The 22,807-nt window shown below is 37.7% G+C and overlaps 1 protein-coding gene across 4 annotated transcripts in view; it reads left to right on the top strand.

The window, feature by feature from the left end:
- The window catches only part of KCNIP4 (potassium voltage-gated channel interacting protein 4), a 1,193,829-nt gene that overhangs the window by 645,596 nt on the left and 525,426 nt on the right, over positions 1 to 22,807 (top strand). The window contains exon 1 of one of the 4 annotated variants that reach the window (XM_047719005.1): positions 6,263 to 6,461. The exons of the other annotated variants lie outside the window; for them this stretch is intronic. Coding sequence (XP_047574961.1) covers positions 6,362 to 6,461 — 100 coding nt within the window. The 5' untranslated portion in view covers positions 6,263 to 6,361. Of the gene's footprint in view, positions 1 to 6,262; positions 6,462 to 22,807 lie in introns of those variants that run through there. 4 annotated transcript variants of the gene reach the window in all.

Below are 22,807 nucleotides of genomic sequence, written 5' to 3'. Positions count from 1 at the left end.
CTGGTGCTCATTTTGCATGTCAGAATGGGAGATGGGCTGAAAAATGAGGAAAGAAATGTCATGAAGGCTTTGGGGCAAGGGATTTGGCTGGCTTTGAGTATTTTCCAGGTTCCGGGTGAATTCTCTGCCAAGATTTAGACTTACTCTCCAGTGGTCATGCAATGCAGACTGCCCTTCTGATAAAAAAACAAAAATAAGAAAATAAAAATAAAAATAAAAAATCACCACCTAATATCTGTACAGTATAAGCCCGAATTAATAAAGTCGATCTTCGTTCCATTCTCATACCTCCCACTGCCACTCAAGCCCAAGTGGGTACTTTCCATATTAGTTTCAAGGTTCCTACCAGATGCCACCATGGATAATGGTTATTTAGAGTTGTACCTAAAACACTATCTGCTCATGATCTTTGGGGTCAGAGCTGAATTCAAATCCTGGGTTGGATATTTCCTGGTGTGATCTATGAAACACTGTGTTCCTCAGTTTCACCTTGGACAGTGGAAAGCAGATGGCAGCCAACTCCTAGGGTTTATGTTAGGGTGCCATGAAAGAGTTCATACAAAGTACACAATCCACTCTTCTGTCAAATAGTGATTATCCTAAAAATATGAGCTATAACCATCAAATTTTGTTTTAATAGATTTTACACTTTGCAAAGACAAGGGAAAAGATTGTTATTACCCACACTCCCTTGTATGGTACTTGGACCAAAAATCTAACAAATGATGAATGATTAGAAATAAATGGAATCAAGTTTCATTTTTGACCAGGCCACTGATCGAGGCTTCAAGACTAGGGTAAGGAGAAGCCTTTCTTCCCTTTCTCTCCAGTTAATACCATCCCCAACCTGCAATCAAAAAGACACAAATAAGCAAAATCCCTTTCTTCTCTACCTCAGTTCATCAAAGGGTAGCCTAATCTCTAATTTTGGAAGGAAACATTATTTTCCTTCCAAAAGCCATATTGCTGAGAACTTTCTGCCCATAACTGGTGATTTTGAATAAACTGCACTTTAGTGATATGCTCTGAAGTACAAGAGTAAAATTGTCTGTAATTAAGTGTGTTTATTTTTCTGGGGATGGGCCAAGGAAACCTGCATGTGGCAGTACAGATTGAGTGACTCCCCAAATTGTTTTGTTGAACCCGCTTTTAAGCAGTGAGACCTGGATGTGCCTCTAACCATTCTCATTAATTTCTTGAGAGATTGCCATGTAGAAGCTTTTGGCAAAGTGTCATCAGAGCATTCTTTTCTCTCACTTCGACCTCATACTCATCCCTTCCCCCATCCATCCACTCCAGAGCAGGGGCATCTGCCTCTAAAATTGCATCCATCCTAAAAGGGCAAACAACCTTTCTAAAAGTCTTAATAAGGTGTCGGATACTTACCTTGATGATGTGTATATGTTCATGCAGGGAAGCATGTATTGAATGCTTAGTGTATACCTGGTTTTTCACATGGGGAATATCCTGAAAGTCAGTACATAACTACCAGGCTCCCTGGCTTCTGATGCTTTGGGATGTGGAGCAATTTAGCAACTCTTCTCAAGCCTCCATGTCTTCATCTGTGAGAACAAAATTTTTATCTTTTCCAAGGAGTGGACATGAGGACGGGCCAGCCAGTGTGCTTAACCTCATGCTTGGCGAAGTACATGCTCATGGAGCTTAAGTGTGACAACTGGTACAGCATTTCATCTTTACAACACTCCCAAGGGAGGTATATTGGTTCCATTTTGAAGAATAGCAAACTGAGTTTCAGAGTCTAACTTGAATGAATGATCTGGAGTCAGTAACCGGGTCTCTTCTTTCTATTGGTCACTCTAATATTTCTCTCTTAAAAAGGGATGTCAGGCTAAATAGGAATAAAAGATATTGGCCAAATGCTTTAATCTGAGTCTAAGCTAAGACTTGAAACTAAGAGTTATTGACAAAGCCACTTTACCTATTTAGACTGTAGTGTTCTTTCAGCTGAAAATCAAAGGATGGGAGTGGATGCTCTCCAGATATTTCACACCCACTGTACCAGTGGTGTTTAGGTATTTGGCACAGGGAGACCTTCTCTGATGGCATCATTATATTGCTTTCCATGGTCACATCATCAGGAACCACATATCCCACTCACATTAAATATTGAGAAAAGAACATGGTCAAGATACTCCAGCGTGCAGTGGTCATGACTCATCTTAAAGAGAGGGACCAGGAATACACCATGCTATGGGTACGTTCCTCAGTATGAGCCCTCCGAGGAGAGTTTGCAGAAACATCACAAGTGTCCACAGGCAGACCTAGCCCTCTAGGTAATAGGGAAAGGGGTCCTGGCAGATAAGTCAGAGAGCAGGGGGATTTTTTAAGGAAGGTGAGAGTATCAGTTACATGCTCCGTTCAACAGCTAGTCACTGCCTTTTATGTGCCTAAGTTCAAGGATTCCCTAGTGAACAAGATGGAAAAAACAACAACAACAACAACAACAACAAAACTCTGCCTTCATAGTCAGGAGGTGATGTTCTAGCAGGAGGAGATATTAGATGAGCAAACAAACATACATGTCGGGTCATGAAAGTGCTTTGGAGAAAAATAGCACCTTTTCAGAGGGTGGTGACTCTAGGGTTAGGAAGAAGAATGGTGTTCCACATAATACAGCCAGCCAGGGCCTCTCTGTGATGGGGATTTTGGAGTCAAGACCTAAACAAAGTTGTTTATTCATGGAATGGAGTTATCCGGGAATAAGCATTCTGATAGAGGGAACTGCAAGAATAAAGACCTGGGTTTAGGAGGTAAACAATGTACAAGGAAACCTACAGGCTCTGGGAAGAACAATACAGTTCCAAGGGAACACAATATCCAGACCCAGTGGAAAGATCCTCGCTCTGGAAGTTTTTACTAACAACCCACCCACAAACACTTCTCAGCCCAAGAATAGCAACGTTGTTTTATTTTAATAAAATTGCATATATTTAAGATGTAAAATATGATATTTGGTATACATAGGCAAATTATTACTACAGTCAACCTAATTATTACATCCATCTCTTTACATAGTTAACTTTCATGAGAGCACCAGAAATCTCTCTTAGCAAATTTTTATTATATAATACTTATACAATTATATAATACAGTGTTAACTATAGTCATCACCCTATACCTTAAATATCGAGAATTTATGCATCCTACAAACTGTAACTTGGTATCTTTTGACCAGCATCTTCCCATTTACCCTACCTCCCGGCCCCTGATAACCACTGTTGTACTCTCTGCTTCTGTTAATACAACTTTTTTTCAATTCCATATATAAGTGAGATCATACAGCTTTTATCTTCTAGGGCTCAGCTTGTTTCATTTAGCATGATGTCCTCCATGTTTGTCCATATTGTCACAAATTACCTTCTCTTTAAAGGCTATATAATATTCCTGCCTGTGTGCATGCATGTGTGTGTGTCACAATTTCTCCATTCATTTATTTATCAACAGACACTTAGATTGTTTCCATATCAATGAGCAGAGAGTGCAGATATTGAAGTTCTGATTTTGCTTCCTTTGTTTATATACCCAAAAGAGGAATTGCTGAATTATGTGGTAATTCTGTTTTTAATTTTTGGAAGAAACTTCATACTGTTTTCTGTAATGGCACTACCAGTTGGATTCTCACCAACAACGCACAAAAGTTCTCTTTTCTCTACATCCTTGCCAGTACTTTTATCTTTTTGATCATTTGCACCCTAACAGGTGTGAGGTAACACCTTATTGAAGTTTTGATTTTCATTTCCCTGATAATTAATGATGTTTAGTGCCTTTCATGTGCTTATTGACCATTTGTAGGTCTTCTTCGGACAAACCTTTCCCCATTTTTTAGTCAAGTTGTTTTTGTTTTTTGTTTGTTTGTTTTTTGCTATTGAGTTGTATGAATTTCTTATATTTTTTAGATGCTACCCTTTATCAGATATATGGTTTGCAAATATTTTCTCCCATTCCGTAGGCTGCCTTTTAATTTGTTGATGGTTTCTTTTGCAGTGCAGAAGCTTTTTAGTCTGATGTAGTGCCACTTGTTTATTTTTTATTTTGTTGCCAGGACATCAATTTCAAATAGGAACACAAAGGACCTGATCCGTTGACTTTCATTTACCAGGCAAGTTGAAGGGCTCCACTGAGTTCCCTTGACTAGAAAAACAGAACAATCCCCTTTGGAGATCAGAGGTGATATGTGTTTAAGTAATAACAATCCTGTAAAATGGCAGGAAGGAAGATCCAGGAATTTATTTAACTACTAGTTTGGAAACTTTTCATGTGGTAAATTATGGGAGTTGGTGGATGGATTAGAATGTCATGGAACCAATGGGGAGGGTCATTTTGGGTATAGCCTTCACTCCTCGGCTGACAACCACTTGTGCCAATGTTTGGATTTTAATTTGTTTAAAGCTATGTACCATAATGGGGAAAAAATATTGGGCTTTGAGTTAAACAAATCAGAGTTTGAAACTTGGTCTTATCACACACCAGTTGTATGACCTTGAGCCTATTTTAAACTCTCTGAGGCTTAGTGTTTCTCTGTAAATCTTATCTAATTATGCCTATTTTCAGAGTGGTTAGGAGGGAAACGCAATGTATGTAAAGGATCTGGCTTATGGTAATTACCCAATTAATGGTGACTATTGTTATCCAACATGTATCTATTCCATATATCTATGAACTGTAATGTGCCTTCATGGAGGCATGTGGGGAACATAAAGGTGAAAAAGGCTCGATTTCTGCCTTCTAGACTTGGGATAGAAATTAGAGCTAGGAGTGACTGAGCGCTCACTCTGTTCTAAAAGCATTACTCACTAGTCCTCTCAACAGTATATTGAGAAAAGTGCTATTATCATCAACCTTTATACAGATGAGCACATTAAGTCATGGAGATGTTAAGTAACTTAACATCTGTTAAGTCACACAGCTTGTAAGGGATCCTACACCTGAATCCAGGCAGTCTAGCTCTGGAGCCCATATTCTCAACCATTACACTATATTGCCTCAAAAGCCAGCCAGGAATTAGGGAGGCCTGCCTCCTACCTTGCTTTGCCTTCCTCTGACCTTTCATACTTTTTCTTGGCCCTCAGTTTGTTCATCTATGAAACAGGAGACTTGGATTGGCTTTCTGAGATGCTTTCTAACTCTTATTTTTGTTTCTATGTTTTTTTGTTTTGTTTTTAATTGGTGTCTTTTTTTTTTCCCCCAAATTCTGTATTTTAATGTAGGCCTGATTTATTTGGGCAATAAAAGGGGAGGGGTGAATGAAATGATTGTGCAGGATAAAGACAGACACTCCAGTTTTGTTTCTGATTTTTTTGTCATTACTTAACTTTTTCTGCTTCTAAATTTACTTAAATTAATTTTTAAAAAGCATTGGAAATACACACCGAAAAGAAGTATATATTTCAGTGTATCGATGGGAATGAACTAATGCATAAGTTACCTGCTAAACTTTAAAATTTACAGATATTAAGAATATGTATTAGTTTGTTGTATTCATGCTCTGAAGCACTGTGATCGATATTACTCAAACGAGAATATTAGTTCACAATGACTCAGACCCAGCCTTAGGACAAGGCACCTCGTTGAGAAGAAAATAAATCCTGATCTAGTCTCTAAAGCCTCATTTCGCTCTGCGCTCAGCTAGTTGGGGCAAAATACACTTGCTTTTCCTGCCTAGTAAACAGTATTTCTGAAGCAGCCGAATCCAAGCTGTCACTCCGCCTCTCTTGGCATTTTCAGGTTTCTCTTCCTATTTCAAGACGCGGTTTCCGCAGGTCTCTGTCTGCAGCGGGAGTCCTGCCCTTGCTTAGTTTCAGTTTCCAAGGCAACTGACCGGCCCAAGGAAGCCACGGGCGGGCGCGCGGGTCCCGGAGCCGCAGAGCCATCACTGCCGCGCGTCGTCTTTCCTCGGGACCGTTCTGGTGACCTCGGGGTCTTTGGGTGATCTGCGCGTTACTTCATGCGTGGCTGTCTCTCTGTGTAAGAGTGATAACAAGGAAGCCGGTAATTCCGACAGGCCCCACTTAATCCGGCTGCCACTCCTGGCTTCTGCTACACTGGACAGGATGAATGCATTTCTCTTATTCACGCCCTTTCTCTCAGCTTCTCCATCTCCTCTCCTTCCCCTTCTCTCTCTCTTCCTCTCTCTCACTCACATCCCTTCTCTCTCTCTCTTTCTCATCGTCTCTCTCTCTCTCTCTCTCTCTCTCATCCTCTCTCTCTCTCTCTCTCAACCTCTCCTCCTCCCCTTCTCCTCTGGCAGTAGCCTTCTTAATGTAGTTTAATGGCTTTACAAAGAAAGCCAGGCAGAGGAGCACTTCTCACTGGCTGTGGTCGGACCATGACCTAGCTGACCATGAACTTGGAAGGGCTTGAAATGATAGCAGTTCTGATCGTCATTGTGCTTTTTGTTAAATTGTTGGAACAGTTTGGGCTGATTGAAGCAGGTTTAGAAGGTAAGGGAGTGCTTTTTAGTGACTTCTAAAAATTCTCTGTTTTGCAATAAAGATTTCTTAAGTGAATGTGAAAGGCACCTGAAATGAGATCAGAGAAATGTTACTCTGGGGTGGACATGAAGACAGGCAGGTTTGTCAGAGTAGGACAGATGAATAAAATAAACTTTTTGTAAGTTTTGGTAACGTTTTCAGAGCAGAACATTAAAACTATGAGAAACACTTTGAATCAAAATGTGAGAACCAAAACTGAGGATATTAAAGGTTAATCATTGGTCTGTTATGTTGAGAGCATCTAATCCATGTTGATGTTAGATTTTTTTTTTTTTTAAATCGAATATCCCCTTTTATTGCATCAGCAAATTTTATTTGGGTGTGTTGTAAGGTCTATTTGTTTGTTGCTATGCAAATGCATTCGTCAAATGGAAATAGATGTACATTTATTATAATTTCTGATGCTTTAAGATTAGTGCCTAAGGATGACGGGCTTTTTGTAAGGTTCTCTTGAGAAGTATTTAAAATATTACCTTTTCTCATTTCAACGTAGACTGTAAGGGACAGAGTCCCTAACTCATGACAGACTTTAACATAGATTCCAAATGACTAGCTGTATTTCAAGTGCTGCTGTTTACGTTCATCAGAGGCTCAGTCTCCTATTCTCCTTAGCAATCATCTCTTTCTTAAAAAAAAAAATAATAATGAGGTGTATTCTTGCCTGTATGTTTCCTGAATTAAATGTTTCTTTGAGGATCAGTATAAAGTTAGGTTATTATTTTCTTGGTGCTCAGAATACATTTGAGAGCATGTTTGCATACAGCTAGTTGTAGTTTCTCTAAAGTTGTCAGAGAAATTTTAAAAAGCACCCCTAGATTTAATGTGACATATTTATGCTTTGATACTCGTTTTGCTTCAAATTTTAAACTTGAGTAAAAAATGCAAATATGTTTTAAATGTATTTACATTCACAACAAATCCAGTCCTCCAGAGAAAGACTATCACATGTGACATGATGACTTTTACAAATAGCAAATGCCAAATTGCAGTTAAGTGTGTCACTCTGATTGATGTACATGGTTAGAAACCTACATTCGTAACTCGTTGTGGGGTAAGGGATGGTGGAAAGCTAGGTTTGTTAAAGTAAGTTTGCAGAATGCTGTTTTAGAGCCCTCAGTGATGGAAACATGTATCATGCTAAAAAGAAGATAAATTCTAAATTCTAAAAGTAGTGACTGTTCTTTAAAATTGATTATATTTGTTCATTGTCATTAAATCAGTAACTTGGTTTGGCTTTGCTGTTCTTGACTGTGTAATTTTACCTTGCAAATGTGACAGGGACTTCCCATTTTAATGGACTAGTTTTAGGGTTTTGTTTGGTTTTGGTTTTCAGTGTTGTTGTTGTTGTTGTTTTTTCCTGAGTCTGACAGTAACATGGAATAGTGTCATTATTTCTAGCCATGTAGAGGGACTTGTTTTACCTAATTTCATCGATGGTGTGTGGTCATTCTTTAAACTCTTTTGTTGAGGGTTTTTTCTCTGGATTTTGGAATCAAATCTACTGTATTATTAGTCTTAGTTATTATTACTGTATTACTAGTTTCAGGGACACTAACATTCACTTTCCCAAATGAGACCATGTGTTTCCTTCTTCTAAAGGCTTCTAACCTTTATGAAACTCTTTTTTTCCTTTTCCTTATTACTTATATTGCAAATTATATTGATATGTATGAACTGTTTCTTTCTTGTATTTTATATTTTGCAATGTCAGCATTTTCCAATTAGTAATATTGTGCTAATACTGTGGAGAGAATGTGTTGTCTACCAAACTTTGGTAAAAATTTATATCTTGTTTATTTCCAGTGGCTTTTTAAAAATATTGTAAAATGATAAAATGTTGATAACCACATGAAGGAGGAACTATATTTGATTTGCAAAAGTTGACAGAAACGGAGAGCAATAGTGCTTTCCATTTTGAAGTTTGTATAAGATTTTTCTCCAGAGTGTATGTTGGAGACAGAAAACCTTCAAAACAAGATTTAAGTTGGCCATATGCTTTGCTTACTGGAGATATAAAGCAAATGAATAGACTGAATTGTTATATTTTATTGTATATGGTTTGAATCTATAGATCAGAATGTGCACACTCTGAAGTTTTAGCCTAATATTAATTAATGAAAATGGTAAACAGTATTTAATGTCAAAATAGCATCTTCATAGATTTTCTGGAACTTTCTTAAAAACAAACACTGATGCTCATTTCATTCAGATTTATTTTCACATAGGAATTTCCTTCCTTGCTCACCATTTTACATATCTAAGTTGAAGCTAATGACTTCTTTCACCTATATTAGTTATGGCTGTTCAAGGGTCCTGCTAAAGAAATTTGAGTATTAAGTAGAAAAATGTGAACCAAAGTTAAAGTCCTTTGAGGATGATTTTGAATTTTTTTCCTATACAATTAAACCTTTTCTTATAACCGTAAAACTGTTCTACAGTGTAGCTATCATTCAGAATGTAGTTTTTTTTTCTTTTTTATATTATTATATATGCAATATGCATTGTGTTCTCAAGCGCATATATCATGCAGAATGTAGTTACTATCTGACTTCAAATATATAGAGAGTAAATGGGCTTCAAAATAAATTGGTAACATTAAAAGTCTGAAATATTTGTTTTTGCTTGTCTCTGAGTACTTTGAGCTCCCATTCTTTGTAGGGGAACTGGAGATCAGGTCTTGGATGTCCTGGGTTCTTCTGTTCCAGTCTGTGTGTGATGTGCATAAACACGTAACACTACATGGAGATTCATGACACAGATTTATAAACAAGAAGAGTCACATTTAGCAGGTAATGTTATTTAACATGAGAAAAATAAGAACAACAGTAAGAATACAGATACGTACCCCTCCTCGGCCACTGTCTTTTCTCACCTCAGTTAAGCCACCTTATGTCTTTAGTTGTCTAAAACGAGAAAATGGAGTTTGAAAATCTCCATGGGACTTTCCATTTCAAAAAGTTTATGAGTATATCAGGTAATTAAAAACCCATCGTTTCTATAATACATATCCTTTCTTATGAAATAGATATCAATGGCCTACTTTGGAATTGTTATGTAGTGCAACTGTGAAACTGATCTTTCCTCTTCTTCCGTAGTGGGATAATTCATCATACCTCAAGGAGATTTTCATTGTATTTCAGGAGAATAGAGAAATGTCCTTTCCTGTAGCTCTAGACTTTGACATTTGGGACTGCTATTTTAGGCATCCTTGTGATAGAGTTTCTCAAAGTTTACATGAAGTTTCAATAACAAACACATTATGTTATGATTTATTAATATTTCAAAGGTCAGTTGTTTTGTTTTTTTTGGTGTTTGGGTTTTGTTTCTTTGTTTTTTGTAATTCAGTTAAATTTCAAATTTTTTTCTTTTTAAACAAAGTATTCTTAATACCTGGTCAGTATGTATGCAGATAATAGTTTTTTTTTAATTAATTAATTAATTTATTTATTTGACGGATAGAAATCACAAGTAGGCAGAGAGGCAGGCAGAGAGAGAGGAGGAAGCAGGCTCCCCGCGGAGCAGAGAGCCCCATATGGGGCTCGATCCCAGAACCCTGGGATCATGACCTGAGCTGAAGGCAGAGGCTTTAACCCACTGAGCCACCCAGGCGCCCCTGCAGATAATAGTTTTAACTTGAGCAAAGTTTTGAGGATATCACACAATGCAAGAGTTTTGAATTCATAAGCTCTCTGTTCTTAATGAGGAGTTTAGGAAGCTCCAGAGTTATGCTGGTTTGGAAAACTCCTAAAACCTCACAACAATAAATTGCTTCTTTTCCAGCTATAAAAATGAAAGTGGTTTTCTGTTAACGCATTCCAGGGAGAAACTGAATCAAAATTTTAATGGCAAAGCTATTTCATTATCTCTATATGCAACACTGGGCTGTGAAAATATCTACTTTTCATCCAAATATGTTTTAAATCATGCTGAGGTAGTTCCTGAATTAAGAAAGAACCATCCTTCTCCCTACTACCAGCCTTAGTAAAAGGCAAGATTTTACAAGAACGCAATAACACACATGACTTGAAAAAAATCACTTTTATTGTTAATTGTCTTCAATAAAAAGACAAAAAGGAAATCACCTGATAATCTAAGTCCTTCGTAGAATGAATATCCGTTAGAATTTCTTTTGTATTTATTCAGTGCACTTTATTTATCAGGTATCTGTAATACTGTAGTGCTAGCTTCCTCAAGAGGCCTGAACAAGGTATTAACCATATACATAGAGATGGATCTTTGGAACCAACGTTCTTAATTCTCCTGTGTTGTTGACAGAAGTGTGGATGTGTTGGGTATGTTAATAAATGGGGTCAACTGGAAAACAGTACTGACTGTGTGTACATTTCATGATGTCTCATGAGGACCAAGGGGCTGGAGATGCCTAGAAGAGAGCTATTACTTCCGTCTCAAATAGCTTATTTGAAGGTCGTAAAGCAGACTCTTTTTTTTTTTTTTTTTAATTCTCCTGGCATTCTGCTTTCCTACATGCAATGGGATGCTGAAGCTAATGGGTATTTGGATGATCAGAAAAGTTTTTCTAAACTGTAATGCTTAAGAAATATAAGCATAATTTATGGTGATATTATAAAACTGAAGAATGTTTTTTACATCACTTAGAAATGGAATAAGTGGAATATTTATACTATTTGAATTTCTTTAGGGTCTTTTATAGATAATATTTCCTTTATCTTAAGAATATTAATGTCTAAAAAATGACTAAGGAAGAGAACTTAGTATATTCAGAACCTTAGTATATTCTCACACTTAGAGAATCCAGAGTTATTTTGCTTGGATTCTAATCACAGCTCTGTCTCAGAATAATCATGTGATTTGGGGCTATTACTTGACCTTATTTTTTCAATCCATAAAATTAAATAATGATAGATAACATCAATGTCTGGTTTTTTGAAGACTGCCTATAAATAAGGCAAGTGTTAACACAATATAGTGTTAAACTGTGCATTAAAGTGTTAACATAGCTTTGCATTAGTATACTGCTATCTTATTTAATCTTCACCATGGTCCTATGAGGTAGGTATTATTATTCTCACTCTAGATGAGAAAACTTAGACTTGCAGATGCTAAGTAACTTGGCTCAAGCTTATTCAACCAGTAAGACATAAAGCTGGAAGTCAAACTCAGGACATGAGGCTCTATATCCTATCTTATAATTTTAATTTCTTGACATTACAGCAGATGGCAATGGCAGATAGTTTGGTGAAAAGAAGAGAGTGTTAGGTCAAGTATCCATTAACACTTTCTATAAGTCTTTCTTGAACACATTCCATATGAGGAACACTCAGCCATTAACATTGTTTACTAAGCATAAATATCCAGGGGCACCTGGGTTGCTCAGTTGGTTAAGTATCCAACTCTTGATTTTGGCTCAGATTATGATCTCAGAGTCATGAGATTGAGCCCCATACTGGACTCTGTGCTGGGCATGGAGCCTCCTTAAGATTCTCTCTCTCCCTCACTCTCCCCTCCCCCCAATGCGTGTGTGTGCTTATCTCTAAAATAAATAAGCATAAATATCCATGCTAACATACTGACTGTACTAGTCTAACTACAACATAAAGATGATTCTATACCCCCTATCTTATAAAACAAAATCTCTTAATGTAAATGAATCTGCGTTGAATTCCAGCCAAATCAAGTACAGTCTTCATTTGGGTCCTGGGGTAAAATTGAGAAGAAAGTAGATATACATGTTTGTTTGCAGACTGAGCCCAGTTTTTGATTTGTTTGTGGGTAATAGGTGGGACTGCTAGAAATAGATGGGGCAAAGAAGGGCTGGTGATTTTGGAGAAAGGAGAAAATTCAACATAAGATGCTACTGTGTAAAGAATCCAGGAAAGGAATTATTTATGAAAGGGTCTGAGGTTTATGGAGGGGATTGATTGGAGGACAGACAAACAAAAATAAGATGATTTATAATAGAGTAGGATTTTGGAGTAGATGTACCATCAGTGATTTAGAGCATAACACAAGGCTCAATGGGGTTTTAAGCTTGATCAGGATGTTTGTCAACAGAAAACACACTCCAACCTTTATCCACAGATATAGAGCAGAAGGGACACAGATCATTCTATTTATGAGGAACAGAGAGCAACAGGGGAAGAAAGCTTTCCTTAGTTGAGAATCTTTTGGACAAAAAAGGTGAAAGGAGGGTTACCTATGCCATGCCCTGGAATGATCATACCAACCAGACCAGTTTGCAGGTGTTGTTTCTGGTTTGCTGGTAGATAATCTGGAGATTCAGAGAGGTTAAGACTTTGCTCAAACTCACAAGATAGTAAGTGAAGGAATCTGGATTAGTTTCCGTATCTTCATGGTGGCAGTGGTCCAAATGGTGTTCAGCATTACTACAGAAGGCTAATATGCAAAAATAGGATAAAATGTACACAGATAAATAGAAGCCACACCTAATATTCAACCTTTCTATAGACTAAAAAATAAAAAATATATATATAGTTCCTCTTTAAAAATTTGACTTATTTTAAAAACTTGACTTATTTTTTTTTAAGATTTTATTTATTTATTTGACAGAGAGCGATCACAAGTAGACGGAGAGACAGGCAGAGAGAGAGAGAGAGGGAAGCAGGCTCCCTGCCGAGCAGAGAGCCCGACGCAGGACTCGATCCCAGGACCCCGAGACCATGACCTGAGCCAAAGGCTGCGGCTTAACCCACTGAGCCACCCAGGCGCCCAAAACTTGACTTACTTTAAAAATTTTTACTTCTATGTAGAGGCACCTGTGTAAAAACGCAGTTGTGATAATGAACCAAAACAAATAAACAAACAAACCAAGGAAGAGGGCAGAAAAGGAAAGATACATCTATAGATCACATAATTGAAGTTCTGGCTTATCATGGCATTGTAAAATGGAAAGTTCTTCAGAAATTTGCGAAGTCCAAAACAATCCTTTCATCAATGAATACATTGAGTTCTAGAGACATTAGATTACTACGAAATGACTTGATTTTGACAGACTCTTCTCTGCAGAGAAAAAAAATCTCATTCATTACACTCAGAAAATAAACTTCAGATGTGATCTAAGATCCACAATATATTTACCCAAAATAAGAATAGCTCTCCTAAGTTATTTTGCTAGTGGACCAATAACCATAAAATTCAAAGATTATAAGATTTGGTTGACGGTAAGTTGATTTCTGGCATGGTTTTTTCATTGGCAGTAGGTACTACCACAAAGAACCCTTAAGCTGAAGATGTAAACTGAGGTGTTTTCCACCTTGATGATTTGTCTGAATAAGTTAATTGTAAGAGAATCGCTACCACCTGATAGCCATTTAATGTCAGGAAGGCCTAAACTTAATACCCGGTAGATGTATATATAAATAACAAGGACAGTTATCCTCATTATTTATCACTTTGGTTATTAAAAACAGGAAGCTTACTTCATCCCTGCTCATACCATCTCACAGAGGCCCACCTTGGCCTCTCTGTTTGAAATTCACCCCCACCATCCAGGCTTTTGGATGTAATTATTTGAAAAGCCTTTGAACAGGTCAGGAGACTCATCATCAAAACAAATCTTACTGCTGACACAGTACCAATTATAGGTATCAGTTTTTACAGAGATCTTGGAGTAGAGATGCTAAAAGCACAGACTCTGAAGCCAAAATAATTGTATTTAATAATACTAAAATCTCAGCTCTTCTACTTATTAGTTGCCTTGAGGTTAAGTGCCGCAACCTTCTACACCTCAGATTCTTTATATTTTAATTGGGAATAATCATAGCACCTCCCTCTTCTGTTTGTTGTGTGAATTGACCTGAGTTTGTATTTGTGTCAGTGCAGAATCCTGTGTAGGGTGTTAAGAATGGTTTGTGTGTTTGGCCATTGTGGTCAGGCACCATCTTTTCTTCCAAAGAAAGGAGGCAACCACTCAGTATCTGAAACTAGAGGCTGAATTCATTGCTTGCTAAGCAAGTGAGAGCTGCACTTGTCAGACACGGTTGCTCAGAGCAACAAACTGCTGATGTTATACAGGGTTTTAGGTTTTCCAAAGAGAGGTGTCTACCACTAGGAAGTTGTTGTTGATCGATTTGGTTGGATTTAAAACTGATTCTGGTGCTACTTGTTACTCTAATCAAAAACTATTTGTTTTCTTTCTTGAAACTACAGTGCAGGAACTTTTCATTTTCATGGTAAATAATTTTAAGATTATTTATTAAGCTACTCCCAAGTGTCAGTCACTGTTCTAGACACTGGGGATGCAGCCTTAAGCAAAAACACATGAGTTTTCTTTCTCAGTGAATCTGCTAAATTTTGAGATACAAACTATAAATACTACAAAACTATATGGAAGATAGCATAGTTATAGGAGAATTCATTCATTCATTCACTAAATATATATGCCTCTACTTTGCTCCATACATTATTCTAGGAATGGTAATGAGCACAGTCCAGGTTCTTGAGGAATTTATGTACTATTGAAGAAGGAAGACAACAAGATAAAGAAACAAGAGATATATGATTTGATATTTAATAGAGACAAGCACAAAATATAATAGGGGGTCAGAAACAGGGGTGTTATTTATCATAGAGTGGTCAGGGCTACCTGGGTGGCTCAATCTGTTAAGTGTCTGACTGAGGTCATGATCTCAGGGACCTGGGATTCAGCCCCATGTAACAGGGAATCTGCTTCACCTTCTTCCTCAGCCCCTGCTTGTGCTCAATCTCACTCTCTTTCTCTCAAAGAAGTAAATTTTTAAAAATAGAGTAGTCAGAGAAGGCCTTTCTGAAGAATTGACTTTTCTGCCAACACTAAGAGAAATGAGTGTGTGAGATCAGTAGTCTAGAACAACAGGATTCCAGGCAAAGAGATGACCAAGTACAAGAGCCTTTGGTTGGAAGTGTGTTTCTTCTGTTCATGGAGCACTGAAAGTCTAATGAAACTGAAGCAGGGTGAGCTAGTGAGGGTAGGAGACTCAGTAGAGGGATGCCAAGGTCATGTCATACTAGACAATTATGAGAACACTGAGATTTATTCTTTTTTTTACTGGGAGGTTACTGAGAGATTAGGGTAGGAAGTGTCTCCAAGTCTTCCTTTCAAGCTTTTTTTATAGACCCTGATATCAGTTTATAGACCATATCTGCCTATGCCAATCTCAGCATGGGCTAGACAGAAACACCTTTGCCCTTCTTTAGACACCTGCCAAGACACTGATTCATTACCTTTTTTCTTTTTTAAAGATTTTATTTATTTGACACAGAGAGAGAGAGAGAGTAAGAGCAGGAACACAAGCAGGGGGAGTGGGAGAGGGAGTAGCAGGCTTCCTGCTGAGCAGGGAGCCCGCTGTGGAGCTTGATCCCAGGACCCTGGGATCATGACCTGAGCCGAAGAAAGACACTTAATGACTGAGCCACCCAGGGGCCCCTGATTCATTACTTTTTGTCAAAACTCTTTTACCTGGAAATATGTCCTGTACTTCTCATGACAGGTCTTTCACATATGCTCAGGCTAAACTATTCATTGCTTGTGTTGAAGCTAGATCTGCCCTTCTACCAGCCACCGAGGGCAAGTGAGTAAGTTGTCTTCATATCTCCTTATCAGGCTGCTTCAAGATCCTGGGACATAAAGTCCACTCTTAATCACATCTATGGAACCACTGTATATTATCTAAATAAGACTTTACTAGAAAAGCATTTTTAAAAAATCAAATAATATTCCTTGAGCACTTGCTGCAGTGAGAGTATTATGACAGTGAAAGCAAAAAGGCAAAATTCACAAAAAAGATAAGTCATGTTGTTTTCCTTTAAGTAACTCCTCCTCCCCCACATATTAACTTCAAAGATAAATATTCAAATTGGCATATCCCACATTGAGATGAGAATAATGCATTTATATCTCAGATATTTGTACTACTAATATTTTGGGAAGGAATTAGCAAGAATCATAGAGACTGTAGTCCAACCCCCTCATTTTATGAGGAAATTGAGTCCCAGGAAGGTTAATTGACTTGTTAGAAATGACAAAATTAATTGGTAGCCTTAGATATCATAATAAGTACATCATCTGTGATCGAGTGATAAATCATATTCTAGGTGAGGAGCCAATAGTTTTACATACTTATGGTATCCAATTTTTATAAAACCCTGTAAGAATAATCTCATTAGCTAAAATTATAGGAATTCTGGCCTTTGTTTACTTAAGAATGTATTATGGACTTTTTTCATCCTATTACTATTTTCTAGTTTTATTGGGTTATGCCCAGGAAGATGAGGGATTTTCCAGTGCACAGGTAGCAAAAAGGCTCCTGAAAAAAACTCATGAGATACGCCAAAATGTGGTCCACAATGGTGCAGACACAGGGTTAAATCCAAGTGCCTGGTGCTCAGTCATTGAGTAAGCCATCAAACGAACATAAGAATGGGCCTCAGGTAGAGAACCAGGTGAGGTGAGGAAGAAGATGGCATCAGTAGCTAAGAACTACCAGCAATACCTGAATGAGCACTTTGTTGAGTGTCTGCTAGGCACTATTGCTGGTGTTTTGTTCACATTATTCATGTTGACAATAATTTTTATGAACCAGTTATATAATTGATGACTTAATAAAAGAGAAAGCATTCAGGAAGTTTTAATCACTGGTCTAAGATGTAAAAGTGAATCTGGGATTCAAATCCGTGCTGTCAGGGCTCTTGAGTGGCTTAGTCAGTTAAGCATCTGGATCCTGGAATAGAACCCTGAGTCTGAGTCTGGCTCCCTGCTCAAGAGGGAGTCTGCTTCTCTTTCTGCCCGTCCCCCTACTTAAGCTTTCTCTCTCTCTCTCTCTCTCTCTCTCTCAATAAATAAAAGGAAATCATTAAAAACAAAAAACAAATCCATGCTGTCAATCTGAGAACACAGGTTCTAAACTAGCATGTACCTGTCTCTCAGATAGAGCTTGGTCATAGTCAAAGACAGAATTATCTTGGGATAAATGAAGCTTAAGGTACAAAGTCCCTCAAGTGTGTGGGTCCCTTCCCATTCATATCTCAATTAAAGATCATCTTCCCTGCCAAATTTTGTATACATGATGTTTTTAATCTTTCCTTATAGAATTTTCTCCTTCAAATTATGTAAGATTTAGGCCCCACAAAACCAAGAACCAACCCTATTGTGAGCTTAGAAGGTCTTGCCTTTCTTGCCATGATTAGAGTTCATGGCTGGGGATACAGAAATTAAGATCCATTCTGCAAGACAGGAAGCTGGATATGAAGTTCCCATTAGGTGTTCTTATGTCTTTGCCTATTTCCGTGTCTACTCAGACTTCCTGACTGACTGACTGAGAGAAGAAAAGATTATTCGGCAGCATGAAGTTTCTAGGCCTTGCTGATGGTAAAGGGAATGCAGCTCTGTTCCCCACAGAACTGACTCAGAAACTAGTTGGGCTTAGACCTGGAGGGTTTCAGGTTTCAGAGCCCAATTAGCAGCATGGCTGAGGGGAGAGAGCATTGACTTTTACATCAGACAGATGTGGATTTGAGTCCTACCTCCTTCACTTACTAGTTGACCTTGGGGATCTTACTTGATCGATCTGAGCCTCATTTTCAATGCATGTAAGTTTGTCATTGTTGTGAGGACTAATCACAATGAGTGGACAGTGCCTGGCTCTATCACTGTGCTCTAAGAATGTGGCTATTAGTTGTTAGAACCCATGTAAAAGCCAGATAGGACAAAGACAAAGGAAATGAAGCACAAGCAAACATCATCTATTATTTATCATTTATCTTATTTGCATATCTAGATAGATGCTACAGATTTGGAGTACCACCCTAGAAATCTTTGTTTGCACTGTCCTCCTCTTCATTTAGGGCAGATGGACCCTTTTGTATTCATAAGCATTCATTCATTCATTCATTCAACCTATATTTACCAACCTCTTACTAGACGCTGGTTGGTCTAGGGACTGGGCAAATGACAGGGAACAAAATAGAGATCCCTGCTTTGGTAGAAGAGCTGGTCTTGGTTGCAGCAGAGTCTCCTTCCCTGTATTATGTATTGGGAAAAGCAGAGAATATTGGTATCAGTGTGCATACATTCATAATTGGAAGTTGCAAGACATTGTGTCCAATTGCTTTCTTCTGTTATTATGAAATGGGGTGAAGTGAAAAGCATTTGTGAGGTGGCGAGTAATGGATCTTTTAAGGAGAGAGAAAGTGCAGTATGGTCTTTCAGAGCCTGGGGAAGCTAATTTACCAAGCAAATGTGAGAAGATAACTGGGCAGTGCTTAGTGCCCATTTGAGGTCCGTGGTCATAATTTTAAAAGAAGATGTGCCCTGACTTGGATGAAGTAAGCACTTTAATGAATTGCTACAAGATCATTCTTTCTAGATACATTCAAAGAGAAGGGCAGAATAGGGTTAACAGGAGAATGGGAAAAATTGCAAGGAAATTAGAAAGAAAATGCTTAATACAACCTCCAAATATATAAAAACAGATATAGAGGCTACAGAAGACTTGAAATTGAACGAGCTGGGAATTGTGTTCTCCATTTGTATGATGCAGAGGCCAGTGACTGAAAATCTCATCTCTCAGTTGTGTGGCCAGTACATCAAAATAACTAGTAAAATTGCTTGCGATGGGGTTCTAACAAAGCATGTACAAATACTCATGAAATTACAAATACATTGTGAAAATGCTTGAGAAAATACCTTCAGACTGCTCTTCAAACAGCTGATGAATTCCTTCAAGTTGTATAGGTGCCATGCCTTCATAATTGTAGTAAAATTCAAATATACAGAAAGGGGCTTTCTGATTAAATTCTGAATTTCAAAAATAAAGCTTTATTCACTAGATGGGTTTTTTAAAGATATTTTTAATGATGATGAGTTTGTGCCTTTTTTTTTTTTAGCCAATAGTCTCTTACTAACTTTTAGAAAATTTAGTGTCTATGAGCCACAAATCTGATGCCTTACCTTCAAAAATGTGTGCTCAATGGTTATCAAAACCAGTGAGGTATATGACTTTGTGTGTTCATGTACACATACGCATTGTGCACAAATATAGTTGTGTTAATATATATTAGACTCATGAGTGCATATATTTACATACTACACACACACACACACACACACACATTCCAAGAGCATAAATTATGAAGTTTATTAGTTAAAAGAATAAGCCATTGAGCTCACTGAAGAAACAGATTCTTGATTCTTTTGAACAAGACCTGTGCAGATTCCTTAGGACATAGATTTATATTTAAGCATGTATCTAAGTGCAAAGGAGGAGGGGGTGGCATGGAAAAGAGCAGTAGAGGGATAATCTAACAAGTGTGGACTGAGTTGAAGCACACTGTGCCTTTGAGTGAAAAAATCCTGACTGCAATCTCTACTCTAGTTGTGTGATCTTAGCTAAGTTATCTAACCTTTCTGATCCTCTGTTTCTTCTATAAAACCCTCCAGTGGACATAGCTCACAGACTATTGCCTGAAACAAACACGTATTAATAGACAAAATGCTTAAATGACTAATTCTGGTCCTTAATAAGTGCCCAGGTGAGTGTTCTTACCTTTGCCTGGTTCTTGGTCACCAGGTCACTGTGTACCTCCCTCCTTGAGTTTGGAAAGGCCCTGTGTGTCCTGGCTGCCTCTACTATGTTCCCCTTTGCTGGTCTTCCTAAGCTTGGGCTCCTCCCTCACCTGCTCAGTGGCATCTCCCTTGGCCATCCTTCAATTCTGAATTTGGGGCAAGAGCCTCATTTTGTCTGCATGTGAATTAATTCCCGCACTTACCCAGCATATGTCCCATGAGACTGACAAATACCACCGTGTTGAAAATTCATTCAGAATATATTTCTTAAGTTAAAAGAGTAAGTTTCAAAACAGGATGCAAAATAATAATCCTAGTTTTTAAATATGTATATATAGATAGATAGATAGACACAAGCATTTTTTCATTTTTTCTTTGACATGTACATTTTGACATTTTTTTTAAGATTTTATTTATTTATTTGAGAGACAGATCACAAGCAGGCAGAGAGGCAGGCAGAGAGAAAGGGGAAGCAGGCTCCCTGCTGAGCAGAGAGCCCCATGCAGGGCTCGATCCCAGGACCCTGAGATCATGACCTGAGCCGAAGGCAGAGGCTTAACCCACTGAGCCACCCAGGTGCCCCTTGACATGTTTTTATATAATTTCTAGAGGTTACTTTTAAAAGGAAAAGTATATCAATACAAAATGCACATTAATTGTTTTTCCAATGGGAGAAACGCAGTGCCCATTGGAGCATAGTCATTTATCAATTTAAAATGAAAAACACTTTTTTTTTGGATGCAGAAACATATTTAAAATGAAGGGTTCCATGTATGTTTGTTTTATCTTTAGAAATAAGATAACTCAGAAGAAACATCTGGGAACTAAGGACAGATTTTCATACCTCGAAGTCATTTTTCAACTTCAAGCCAAACACTGTCCTCAGTAGTTGATAAAAAGCTGTCTCTGTAAATATTCCTATGTCAAGGAAGTTATCAGGGGACTAGGATATTGATATTTTGCCTAAGAGCCTCACTTACCTGAAAGAGGAGCTCATTTTCTACACCTTTTATGAGGAACTGCAGTTTTATGACTTTTAGGAATAAATCAGTTCACTCTATTGATGTATTCTGCTTCATTTCCTCCGAAAGGGGAAATTGAACTGGGTGTGTGATGTGGAATGGGGTGAGGTAGAGCAGAGGGTGCAGAGGATGGTGGTTGCTACTGCCTGGCCATTCTCTGCTCTCCTTCTGAGCTCCTCAGTAATTTTCTTTCTTGAACATCAGCTTGCTCGCATCTGAGTGTGCACCGTTCATGCGAAAGCCTAGGTACGAATTATTTAATATGGGCAGCAGATTAAAAGGAAAAGATGACAGAAAGGAGCTTCAAGAAGTGCAAGGAAGCATTTAAGACCCATGCAAAGATTCCATTACTTGTGGTTCCCCAGCAAGGAATTTTAAGTAGTTCTCACACATTTTTTGTTTGTTTCTTTCAAAAGTACTTTATAAAATTCGGCCATAGGGATGATCCCTATAATTTTCCCTTTTCATTACTAGATTTGTCTTTTCTTGAATAATGAATGTGAGGAAGACTAGGTTGACCTTTATTCAAATTCATGCAATTTGGGACATTAAAACAACAACAACAAAAAAAAAACAACAACAAAACAACAACAACAAAACAAAAACCTACTTTGAGGCTCTAGGTCATAATCTGGGGATACAAAGTAAGATATGATCAGTGCTTTCACATAATGTAAGTCCAAGAACGATTCCCCCAAAATCTTGGTTCTATGGAAAGAACACAGCATTGGTTGCAAACAGTCTGTGTTTCCTTCCTTCCTTCCTTCTTCCTTTTTTCAGTCTTGTGTTTTCATCCAGATTCAATCAGTACTAGTTATCTACCAGTTACTTCTTTTCCAAGAAGTGGAGATCAGACCAACCTCAGTGCATTCGTGAAGAATAATGAGCTGATGTATGTACAACATCAAGCGCAGTAGCCAGTCGAGAAGGGCCACTTACACATACTTGCTACACCTTGTATCACAGGTGCCCTGATGGTGTTAGGAGCCTGCAACTTGGGATCTAATATCCTGCTTTGAACCTCAGTCCAGACACTTATCTGCTTCGTATTCTTGGGCACATCCCTTATCCTTTCTGTGCCTCAGGTTCCTCATCAGTAAAGAAAAGATAATAGTAGTAGTGGTATGGTAGGGTTTTGAGGATAAATGAGTTAATATGCATAAAACACCTGAAGTGCCTGGCTCAGGATAAGCTCTGTCGAAGTATTTGCTCTTTTTTTTTTTTTTAATAATTGTCAGTCCTTTTTCAAAATTAAGTCTAAGTTGTTAGTCTATTTTTTCTTTTTTGTAATCATGGTTTTTGTAATCATGATTACAAAAAAATCATGATTTTTTGGTAATCATCTTTTTTTGTGATCATGGCTTCCATTTTACCTTAATTTCTTTCATTTTGCATCATTTTGCCTGTGTTTTCCTTATAATCTAAGTACATATCTGTGCATGGTTAAACCTTCGCAGAAAAGAAAAAGGAAAAAAAAAAAGCAGGTATAGGTTCAGTTAGCACCCTGGTTTTTAATGAATGCTTCTATCCCTCATAGCAGTATTTAGCAGATACTCAGCAAATGGCTATGAATAAAGAAGTCAGATAAATGACTCTTAAGTAGTACTTTGACATTGCTCTATCAACTTTTATAGTTTTTATTCTAAAATATTTTATATATCATATATAATTTATATATGTAAATGACACATGTTTTCTATTTTCTATTATATTTATATTTTATAAATTATATA

This window comes from Lutra lutra, chromosome 2, assembly GCF_902655055.1.
Source record: "Lutra lutra chromosome 2, mLutLut1.2, whole genome shotgun sequence".
Taxonomy (NCBI): domain Eukaryota; kingdom Metazoa; phylum Chordata; class Mammalia; order Carnivora; family Mustelidae; genus Lutra; species Lutra lutra.
The sequence above is the reverse complement of the archived record's forward strand: the minus strand, read 5'-3'. Positions and strand labels throughout refer to the sequence as shown.